At 36.4% G+C, this 12,579-nt stretch overlaps 1 protein-coding gene across 1 annotated transcript in view; it reads right to left on the reverse strand.

Moving 5' to 3' along the window:
• TBC1D5 (TBC1 domain family member 5) overlaps nucleotides 1-11,807 on the reverse strand; it is an 86,956-nt gene extending 75,149 nt beyond the window's left edge. The window contains exons 1-2 of the mRNA XM_067095548.1: nucleotides 11,638-11,807; nucleotides 7,761-7,832 (exon numbers count right to left, since the gene is read on the reverse strand). Coding sequence (XP_066951649.1) covers nucleotides 7,761-7,806 — 46 coding nt within the window. The 5' untranslated portion in view covers nucleotides 7,807-7,832; nucleotides 11,638-11,807. The remainder of the gene's footprint in view (nucleotides 1-7,760; nucleotides 7,833-11,637) is intronic.
• Nucleotides 11,808-12,579: the final 772 nt, after the last annotated feature.

A 12,579-nucleotide genomic window follows, 5' to 3' on the forward strand; every position in this document is an offset into this window, starting at 1 on the left:
ATGAAAGAAAATAGATGAAGCACTCTTGTATGTTAGTATGGAACATGGTGATGCACATACAGTTCTTCATTCAGTACTTTTAGAATATTACTCTGTTTAACGAATTCAAGAAACAGTGCTTACAATTTTGGCAACCAGAAGCACAGAAAGATCCATGGTATAACATAAGAACTTTCCATCATCAGAAATATGAGGGTAATCACTTAGTTTTAGCCACTAGAGAGTAGAAGAAGCTATAGATAGAGTGACGACAGATATGAAAGCTGTAGGAATTGTTGTTGGAAGGAAGGATGAATTTGATGATGATGAAACAGATTTAGCTAGTATATCAAGGTACTTAGATATATGTCCTTAGGACCAATCTAAGATGCTTTGGGTAAGGAAGAAAGAGTAGCCTTAAAGAAGTACTGTGATAGGAAGCCAAATGATGGAATTGTACAAACTTTGATGTACCTAGAAAGGAAAGTAAAACAGAATTCATCAAGTAGTAGTGCAGATTTTACGGAACCGTAGCTAGTGGGAAACCAAGAAATAATAGCAATCAGTCCAATAGAAACCAATCAGGGCAAGCTAGGTCTAGGTATCAGGGAAATAGAAATTCGTTTGATAGAAATGGTGGAACAACAATAGGAGATTTAATCAATCAAATAGAAACAATCAAGGTAGGCAGCCAAATAGAGTAACAATGGGAATACCACTGGAACTAATGGAAATAACAGTGGAAATAACAGGACTCCTGGACAGAGGGGAGCTAGTCAGGAGGCCAAAATTCAGGAATAATAGGCCACAGTTCAATAGGCAGAGACAAAGTTGTGGAAATTGTGGTTATAACAACCATACAACCCAAAATTGTAGAAGAAACAAATGGTGTTGGAATTGCAATAAGACAGGACATTTGATCCAAAACTGTTAATACAACAAACAAGGAAATTCTCAGGGTCTCAAAATAACCAAAGTACTCAGCCTAATAATCAAAATACCTCCCAGTAACCCAAATCAAGGGGGATTCTCAGTGACAATCACAGAGAGTGCAGCAGAAAGGTCCATCCTCACAGAGAGAAATAGTGACAGTGAATAAGGATGTGTCCCCAACAGACATTACTCGAAGTAATGAAATAGTGTTTTCTGTAAAGAATTTTAATACGTGTCAGGAAGAGTTGCCTGTCATACAAGTACACTTAGAAGGTGTACTGAGTTCCATATTGTTGGATACAGGCAGTACTGTAAGTATCATAGATAAAGGCACTTTAACAAAACATATAGGTTGTGAGCTTTCCCAAATGAGAGAATCCTATAGGACCATAAAGGGATCGCTGGAAAGCAAATAAGGGCTATAGGCAATGTCAATTTAGAGATAGAAATTCTAAATAAGAAATACAGGGAAGAGTTTGTGGTGTTGGAAGAAATATTTTCCAGCTCAAGCTCTATTTTCCTTCCAGGCTATGAAAAGATGTGGAATTACACTAGATTGTAGCAATGGAAGAGTAACTATCAAGGAAATTGATAGAGGAAATGTTTGCTCTCTTGAAGAAGAGAGGAACAGTTTCAGATAAACTTGATCACTTTACCTGAGACAGCCTCATCTGAAGAAGTAGACATCAACAGATAGAAATAGAATTTAATGCTAACCGGGTAGGACAGTGAGTAGAAATTCAATGATAGAAGAAATAGGAAGAAGATAGACAAACTACTTTTAAAAGCCTAGAAGCCACTCAGGAGGAATTCTCAGATAGCAGGTATGAACCTGATAACTCAAGTGCACCACAAGTAGATACCTCCGAAGAACTTGGTTCTTTTTCCCAACCTGACCATCCTGACACGCTAATAGATTGTAGTCACTTAATAATAAGAAGATACGGAAGAGAAGTATCTCAATGAGGTGTTGCTGTTAGGCAACCTGAAAATGACAGAGCTAGTTCTGTGATACCACAAGATGAAAGTTCAGATGATACTGATGTCTGTTACACTGCCGATGCACAGAATGCAGAAGAGATCTGCTTAGTTAGTACTGCTGATGATAATCTTGTAAAACTCAAATTAAACAATAGCGTTATACTGCATCACAAGGTCTGACAAAGGTTTGTCTTAGAATTATAACAGATAAAACCTAGGGTGATACAGATGTATTGTTAGTTAATGAAGACTTGCCAGACTTTGTGAAAATGGACAATTCCCTAGTAAGACTTAATGGTGGAAATTGTGTACGACTTATGTGTATAATTATTCTGACAAGAGACTAGAATTGCATGCCGGCATAGAATTCTGTAAAGGAATTAGTGATTACTAACCCTTTACTAACCCTAAGTGAAAAAGCATTTGTCTCTGAAGCTGACACAAGAGTTAAATTAGAAGGGAAGTAAATAATACAGATTTTCCTCATTGTAGGGACAGGTTAATACAGATATTAGAGAAATATAGGAGTGTTGTAGCAGTAACAGGAGATAAGTTAGGAAGGACAGATGTCCTGCAGCACAAAATAGTCATAGAAGATGGTGCTAGACCTTTTTATATACCTAACTACAAACTTCAATAAGTCAAAGACCCATTGTAGACGAGATGGTTGAAGAGATGAAGGAAGATGGGTTATGTGCATCTAAGTCACCTTATAATTCACCTTTACTAGTTCCAAAGAAAGACGGTACATGGAGGATGGTAATTGATTACCGTAAATTGAATTCCCACACGTCCCCTGATCGAATGCCAATGCCAGTCATTAATGACATGTTAGCTCAATTAGGGAGGTGCCAAGGTTTTCTAGCCTCGATTTACTGAGTGGATATTGGCAAGTTCCTCTCGATGAAGAATCTAAGCATCTCACGGCATTCAGTACTCACAAAGAACATTTTGCAATTTGAGTAATGCCGTTTGGTCTTCTTCAGCTCCTTTAACGTTTATACGTTTAATGCTGCAAATCTTGGGAGATGTTGAAAGACGTATCGGTTTATCTTGATGATGTAATAATTGCTAGTAAGGATGTAGAGAGTCATTTCAAGACAATAGAATTAGTATTAGATAGGCTCAGAAGGCCGGTTTAAAGGTAAAAATTAAGAAATGTCAGTTTCTGGAAGAAATCTCTAGAATATCTAGGACATGTTATCAGTGAACATGGTTTGAAAATGCAAGAAGAAAGATTAAGGCTATTGTGGACTATCCAGCCCAAGAAATTTGAAGGCACTAAGAAGATTCCTAGGTATGGTAGAGATTATCGACCTTTCATAAATGGGATTTGCTACCATAGCAAAACCATTAACTGAGTTAACTAGGAAAGATGCTAGCTATGAGTGGAAAGATGAACAGTGAAGCAGCGTTCAAACACTAAAGGATATGTTGATAACAGATCCTATCTAGTTATCCAGACTTCGAGAAGGAATTCTACTTAGGCCTGTGATGCTTCAAGTACAGGACTGGTGCCATCTTGATGCAAAAAGGATAAAACAAGGATGAGGACTGTATACTATGCCAGTAGAGTTTTGAATGCAGCTGAAAGAAATTACAATTACAACAGAAAGGGAATGTTTGGCATTAGTCTGGGGATTACAGAAATTTAGACACACATTTTGCTAGACATAAAATTAATGTTCTTACAGATCATAAACCCATTTGTGATCTTTCAAGAAAAGGGCTTTACCAATAATATGAAGTTCAATGGATGGTTCGTTATCGTATTAGAATTTGCCCCAGAATTTAGATACATACCGTAGATATAACACATTAGCTGACGCTATATCTAGATCACAAAAGAGAACGAGAAACAAATTACCACTCCTAATTTCGCCTTCAGTTGTCAAATCACAGACTTAGATTTAGACAAAGTTCGTCAGGAACAACAAAAGGATTCTAGAATAAGGAATAATTGTAACCTCTTGCAAGGTGAGAAAAATTCAGAGTTTCAATTGATAGATGGGTTATTGTACAAGACTTCAGACAACAAAATGCTTGTTCACGTTTGTACATTCCTAATACACTAATACAAGACGTTTTAGAATCCAAATTCCATTCATACAAGTTATCAGGACATCCTGAATTAAGAAACATGTAGAACAATCACTAGAAACTATTTTTGGCCTCATGTAGTGATCCCTGGGTATATTTATGAGCAACAAATAAAAATGTCATGGTAGAGAGAGGAACAAGACATTCCCCCTCCAAGTCAAAAACAATACTGAAGCTCCCAAGACACCCATGATCGAGCTAAGCTGAATTCTTTAGTTGCCAAAATTCATTTATGGGCCATTGAAGTGTTGGAAACTCTTTCCCGCTTGAGATAGTAATCCTCCTCAGAGGGGATCCACTCACCAGCCAAAACCTGTTTTAGATCCTCTACTGGGGGGATCCGTCCATTAAGGGTTAACAGGAGCTGAGGTAGAAGTAAACTAAAGAAGCGCCGATCAACGGATTCATCTTCGGCAAAAGGGAGCGAAACGGAACAATGTGAGCTAAGCACCACCTAAATACTAAAGGAGAATCACCCTTATCAGGGTTGAAAACCCCAAGTCTAAATGGAAGAACTGAGACGGAATAAAATGGCAATCTACAGACAATGACGTCGAGGTGAAAAAATGTCAGAGAAGGAGACATACCATGTAACCTCAGCAAAGACATCGCAGAATGCCGGTAGTGTACCGCATGTCTGGGGAGAGAGAGAGCTGGGTGGGGAAGGTAGTACAGGGTTCTTGCATGACGTCACCACGTAACCATGACAACCGCCAGAAGAGCCATTCTATCACCAGGCTAACTCACTTGGATAAGTAAGTGGCAGAAGAGGAAGAGCCACCATTACAAAAAGGAATAATTGTCACAAGGTGACGAAAATTAGGTGACAGTAAGACGGGGAGGGTTATCATCCTGGCTTCAGAGGATGATACTGGGTGAGCAAATGATAACAAGACTCTGATGACACTCAGAACTGCTGAACCAAACTTATTGGCATATCTCTGTATCCCTGGGCAATCCTCTAGTGCCTCACACACATAACTACCACTCTTCTCCCAAAATGGAGGAAAGTGAGCTGAACGTGAGAGCCAAACTACCTAACAATTCATTCGAGAACGACCGAACTGAGAGACGGCTGAGAGTGGCGGGGCACAGGCCTTGGTCCCCAGACATTGCCATGGTTCCCTGTCCACGGAGAAGACCATCGGACCCCAGGGTAGTTCAGAGGGCGAGGTCGCCCAACAAATTGTTCTACGTGATCTATTGGCTCTAGCAACTTCCGACACCTAACAAAATTTCATCCTCTCATCAGATCACCCTATTATCTTCACATCAAGAAAACCACGCCAGCCTTAACAGCCACGCTATCATATAGGGCACGCGGGTCTGCACAACCAAACACTCGGTTTCCAAAAACTCTTCTTATACAGCCCAATGCTTCATCTCTGCTCGTTCTAGATGACATAATACATGAACAGAAAACAAGCACAATACCACACAGAGAAAATAAGTTAGAAATCATCAAAAATTATTACTACCACCAATTCACACCATCTGCATAAGGATATGGCATGAAGAATTCTGACAAGAACGTGAACATTCCAGCACCACCTGGTGGGGAAACAGATGACTGCAGCGACAGTCCTATTAGGTTAGCCAAGCATTATCTTTTTATTTTGTATGCTGATCACAACTAATGGCACAAAGATATACAACTTTAAAAGCAGGTAAGATTCATTTCAAATAATACAAGTTCCATTTCAAAGACAAAAGAGGCCTTACGTTTAACATGGATTCTATGTTTCATCCACTTATACAGATACTGTACATTATAAACAGACAGTATTCAGCAAACGCATAAATACTTACATGGGGAACTTCCTCTAGATCCACCTAGAAACCTGAAGATATTTAGAGTACATCATTTAATAGTTTGAGAAGCCCCATATAAACGTGATATGAAATGGGGGTACATTATGAAGATTTGTACTACATTTCTACAGGTTTAAAAACAATTCACACATTAACCCATGCAGTCTGGACATCATCACTGTACTTGTATACAGCTTGCTATATGTTTATTTAATTCCACAAACAAAGCCTACAAATATAGACAACTGTGCATCAAAACATATCAACTACTAATTCAATATGAGAATATTAATATATAACTACAATCACTGCAACTTAACAAAAGTTAGCTAAGGAGAGAAATCATGCAAATATTAATTTCACGCTCTCCAGTAATTATTACAATTTGTGTAAAATGCTGAAAATAATTAAAACAGAGTTAAGTCAAGGCCAGACGTCAAGCAAAATAAACATCAAGAGGAAAGGCAAGACCTAATACTGTGCATCATGTACTTTGGAAAATTAACTAATCGTGAGCAATGAATTTAATCCCAAAAAAAAACCCATTGACTGTCACCCATTTGTCTTAAATACTAAAAGGTGCTAACTGTTGACTGTTGCAAAATCACCAACTAATGTCACATTAATAATGATAATAAAACACTGAACATAAAAATATGTACTGACTCATTTGATTACATTTTGTGTTCATCTGTTGCCAAATGATGAAGTAACACATGCAATGATAGTTTACTAGTACATACCCAATGGCTTGCTTCTAATTGGATAATCTGGTTGTAAATGTTAAAGCAGCTCTCATTTCTTTGTGACCTTAGCTGACGTACTTTTCACATCTTAGGGCAACAGAGCTAATGTCTTTGTTCAGTTTTCAAATCGAAGTAACCACTGAACATTGATAGTTTAAATGAAAAATCTTTTATTCCAAAGCCCACCAACCACAGGATGGTAAAGCAAGATTTACTTCAGCAAACTGGCTGTTCTTCACAGCACCCAATGTAATATGTAAGTAATTCCCATGCTGAATTATGGGGTAGTAGGTCCGACTTACAGCGGGGGATGGGTTCCAGCGCCACACTGTAAGGTGATTTCTGCCAAAGTCATGTTTCACCATCATCGAACTAACATCGCCACAGGCACCACTAACTTGATGCCTATTCTTGCCATTAGCACTGTAACTTTATGCAACATCAAGTTATGGCACCGTAAATGCTGTTAATGGTGCTGAAAAAGTGCCGTAGTTGGTGTCACCGCAAGTCAGTGATGCAATGTACCATTTGAAATGAGAAGCTTTTATGATTACATACGAAAAAGCACTGGCAATATATGTAGCAAATAAATGCACATAATAAGAAAAGTGAATAATTCTTTGATAAAATGCTTGAAGACGGATAAGATCTCAATACAATGTAAAATGACTAATTGTATAATTATAAATTTTTCATTTCATAATTATCATAAATTTTTCATTTCCATGATGTAGGAGACCCAAAACTTTCAATGCTGTTTCTGAATTTGAGATAAAAAAACCTATGAATTAAAAATTTAACTCGGTTCCCGCAGGATTATGTTCCATGAAGAAGGTATTTTCAGAATTCTTATTTTTACAAAAACAGTCATCCACCATTTCCTCAAATGGTTAATAAGTTAAAAGGCAACATTTCTAATCTTAAGCTAAATGAAATTCACAGGATAGATCTGCCCCAAAATATTTTTTGACCATGCTGAACAAGGTGTCACTCTGTCTGATCAAAAATTGCATTCAAAATGGACTAATCAAATATTTCTTATGGATAACTGCTTGAGGCTGGTACTTAAGCATGCAGTACAAGCATTATTATTCCTTGTCTCATATGCTTGTAATTTTAATACTCACATAACGCAAACTAAGAATTCCAAAGCAAGTAACAGCATGCTTCAAGCAGGGGTTTGAAGAAAAAATGGAAGTCAATGCTTACCTACAAAGTTACTTGATTGAGAAATCAGTGGCCGGAACCGCTCCATGTTCAGTTAGCAACCTTTAAGAAAGCCTGAAATATTTTTTTTTTTACTTAAGGTAGCTAAAATTTACAGGGACTTCAATTTTCTATTTGAATAATTTATTAAGGTTACTAATTGCTAATGACTTACAAAATTATTTCCCTTGGCAGAATAACTAACTTAAAGTGTTACTAAATAAATCAAGCCAAAGATATGAAGTCTCATTGATATGGTCTAATCAAATTTAAATACAGCAATGTAAATGTAAGCAAGCACATCAGAGAGAGAGAGAGAGAGAGAGAGAGAGAGAGAGAGAGAGAGAGAGAGAGAGAGAGAGAGAGAGAGAGTTTCACTGTATAGTTATTTTAAGCCTTTATAGCTTATGATGAATAGGAATGTATAAAGCCCACTCCCAATTTCTGATATCAGGATCAATCCATATTTTATGATCAGCATTTTCCCTCATAAACCTACTTTATTTTATCCAAGCATGTGAATTTTGGCCAGCATTATGAGTCAAGTGTGTGTACTTGGTTGCCTGGTTTAACTAAATAATAATAATACCCAAGCTTCTGGGTACAATGAAACACAAAAGTGGGCTGCACCTCCAAAAAGTCCTAAACAAATTCATACTTCTCTTATGTTTTGTTAATTTATATTATTAAGAGCCTACCTTCAAAAGTTTAAGCAGAGATGCAATGCATTGCTGCCCTAAGGCAACTCTCGTTGTACTTTATACCCGATTTATATTTTCATCTATTTATTTATTAATGTGTTTATTTTTTTCTAATAACTGATCTCTTCTTTCTGTATTTCCTAATAACCTCTGTTAGTTCTTTCAAATAAATGTTTCTTTGGAAGCTTGAATTTCACATCAATGGCCCCCTATTCATATAACCTTGTTCCATATAAAGTCCTTTTTCTGAATAATAATAAAATTCTTACATTATGTATTAGGATCTCTTTATTCACCTCTCATAGCAACATTTTTTCTTTTATTTTGTCCCCTTATTCTTTACTAAATAAATATATAATTCACTAATTAACTTCAACTTCATGCTAAACATTTTAGAAGTTACGATTATTTTAGCACATTAAAACGTGCTCCACAAACATATTTTGAATAAAGTGACCAAATAAGATGAATAAGCAAATGCCTTTATGTACACCCACACCAAATTAATATAAAAAGGGTTGAAACATGAATGAAACAACGGACCCACCAATTGTATTAAATTTGTTGACAAATAGTGAAGAAGAATGTTATTAAAAATTCCAGTCCATAATTTGGGTTCAAATTGATTTTCTCTACAGCATATCAGTAATGTTTATTCCTGGCTTTATACTGTTAAAACAAAATTATTTCTTTATTTGCATGCTCTTCTAGAAGCGAAGTGATAGCTCTTGGACATGCCTAGTGGTTCAACATGGGAAACTATAAATGCATAGGAATAAAAATTAAATAGTATCTCAAATATTCTTCAATAAGTTACTTGATCCTATCAAAATTTGTGCCTATGTAATTGTATCTGTCACCAGTCACAATGCTGTTAAACTGATATTAATGATAAATAATTCAAACCTCACTAAAAAAAAAAGGCTTGAAAAAAAGATTTTCATTTTAAAATACCGTGCATGATAAACAATACACATGCAATGTAATACACAACTTCAGAGTTATATGAATGTACACACACACACACACACACACACACACAAAGAGCTTACTACATTCCTAGATGGAACATTACTAACGCAACAAAACGCATATTATTTCAGTAAATTTTTCAAGTTAACTCACCTTTACTGCACCATATACTACACCCTTTTTCTATATTGTTCAGTCAAAAAATTATATCAACAGATATCTCTGTGCAGAGCTCTTCCATAGAATTACCCATGATAAATCGTCTCCTAAAATTTGCAAGTTTTACCGTATAGACTTCTGTTCCTATATGTAAATCATAATGTCACAGTCTCTTTGTTTTGTTATATGTGTTTAATGATGCACTTGTTCTCAAGCAGTGCTTAAACTAAAAAGATGTGCATTCTTAGCCTATGAGTTGGATTATCTCATAATTTACATTGTAAAGTATTATTTACTATATTCTTTCATATTGTTTTCCTGAATTAAACTGTTTCTGTCATAGATGTTTGATTATGCTAGCCTATTATTACACTTCATGATCGGGATTGGTGAACTATAGCCTGGTGGGTATCATTGGTTAAGTTACAATAGAGGTTTAGGCTTAAGGTCTCAGCCAATATGGCTTGGATCTACCACCTATGTTGGGCTAAATTAAGCCTACTGCAACTATCTACTGCAGTGCACCCTAATATATCATTTGTTTTCCTCATACCACAAACAGTTTCCCCATTATTAGTCTATATAAGGTAAAACTGAAGACTACCACCGCAGCCAGGAATATTTACTACCTTTTGTTTATGTTTATGACATTAACTATCTTTTAGTTATGTTTTTATGTTCATCCCCAAGAGGCTGGTACAAGACCAATTTGCATGTAACCTGGTAGTTACTGAACCCTATTGGTCTAACTGTCATGATCACATAAAAAACATTAGATCTGGGATATCACACACACCACAGGCCTACTTTAGTAGGTTTACGTTAGTGCTATCATACTGCATAGTTGTTTAAGTGACAGTCACTCATATAAGTAGACCTAGCCTGCTTAAAATGGTAGAACTAAACAATGGCCCTGCATTGAGTATTACTCTGAAATTGATTTTTCCCATAGTATTTTAGTTGTTTATCAAGAATTTACTGTTATTTTCTGTCGGTCGACTGTAATTAACTTGTAATTAACCTCAGAAGCTGTATGCTGGCCAACCTGGAATGTTATTGCGCATGTGCAGTGTTAGAGGGGAGCTTTTGGTTATGGTACATTAGGTTAGTCTAGTTCCTTTTATAATAGGTTTCCTTAGCCAATCCCTTCTTGAACATATGGCACCCTTATGACTTGCGCATGCACGGAACCATACTAAAACAACAACATGGCAGTCCAGTCTTTCTCCCAGCTCAAAACCCCACGTTCCCAAAGGGTCCCCAACCATGTTGGGTAGATATGAGGTCAATAATAATTGATTAACAATAATCACCATCACCTCCATCAGCAACAATAAAACAAGGCTATGGGTAAAATCAATTTCCAAGGTAACAGTCCATGCAGAGCTATTGCTTAGATTTACCCTTATAATAACTAAGGCTGACTTCCTAGCCCTTTAGGCCTGAGTGTCACGATAAGTGTAGGGTACCACACCAACCCGAGCCTAGGCCTACTTTATGTAGCCTAGCCTACATGAGTGTTGTAGGCTACAGCATGGCTTTTAAAGAGACAATTACTCATGCAAGTAGACCCAGCATGGTTACAATAACTAAGGTTAACTGCCTAGGCCTATGGGTTGCAAGTATTGGCTACGAGTCTACACCACCGAATGGGGTAGGCCTAGTCTGGACTAGGCTAGCCTGGCTAGTACCATATTGTCTTACAAGATAATGGCCGTATGCCTAAAATTCAGATATGATTTCAGTATGACGGGAACAAACGAATAATAATGAATTAAATGGATACGAAATAACCCGTAGATAGGCCTAAGCTGTTTAAGGCCGGTCCCCGAAACAAGTGCCTAAGACATGAAATAATGAATTAAACGCTATTCTTTTAAAAAAATGGGAAAAACTGAGTAATCACGAATTAAATGGAAGTCTAGCGTAAAAATTACGTCGTAAATAGGCCTAAGCTGTCTTAGGCCTATGCTATGGCGGTCTCTGAAACAAGTGTCTGATAAGACACACAATCAAAGTTTTAAAAATTAAATAAAAAACTGACATACCAAAAGCTGGAGACGCCGAGTCCGTATTATGCTAAAATCATCTTCAATTACAGAACTGGCTTTTAAACGCAGTAATTCCGATATTACGATCCAATACGCCGACTATGAAGGGGTAAGAGTAGCAGGGACTTCGGTCACGAATGGGTCATTTACGACTGGAATGGATGACTGATGTTGACAATAACACTTATCATTTACGACACCGTAAATATAGTCTACGGTTATAATAACTTTTATTTTGCCTTATCATGTTAATGGAAATTAACAAATTAATTATTTAACGCGAATATATGTATATTAGCGTAATTAATCATCAAAATTAAGGAAAAAAACAGTCTCCGATTCAGCGTACTTGAATGACTGATGTTGACAATAACACTTGTCATTTACGACACTATAAATATAGTTACGGTTATAATAACTGTTATTGTACCTTATCAAATTAATGAAGAGTAATTAATCGTTAATTATATAACAAGAATTTGCGTATAATAACGCGATAATTGGCCAATTGAAAAATGAAACAACAATTACAGATTCAAATGACGTCTAGATAGCATTTAATATCTAAACATTGCAAAAAACAAGTGTTGATAAAACAGAAAAATTCCCGATGACGAATTGAAGAGAACCATTTTTACAAAGATAGTTATTTTTTAACTTTATTTTTTGCGTAATACTCTAATCCCCTAAAATATTATGCCTTTACATTTTTATTTGTGGCTAAATGCGACATTGTACTCCATAACGCATTATTAACTCGCCACTGGCGATAATGGTGTTTAGTTACGTAAGACGGTTTCTGTGGGTTCAAAGGTTACCAGATTTTTTATTTCATGGTCACTTAATTGTTATTTTTTCGTGGCATTTTCAGATGGAAGTTTTTTAAGTCTAGCGGAAAGGTCAGTGTGTGATATCCATCTTTAATGTAGTGTAATATAA

The sequence above is a fragment of the Macrobrachium rosenbergii genome, chromosome 51, assembly GCF_040412425.1.
Source record: "Macrobrachium rosenbergii isolate ZJJX-2024 chromosome 51, ASM4041242v1, whole genome shotgun sequence".
Classification (NCBI taxonomy): Eukaryota; Metazoa; Arthropoda; class Malacostraca; order Decapoda; family Palaemonidae; genus Macrobrachium; species Macrobrachium rosenbergii.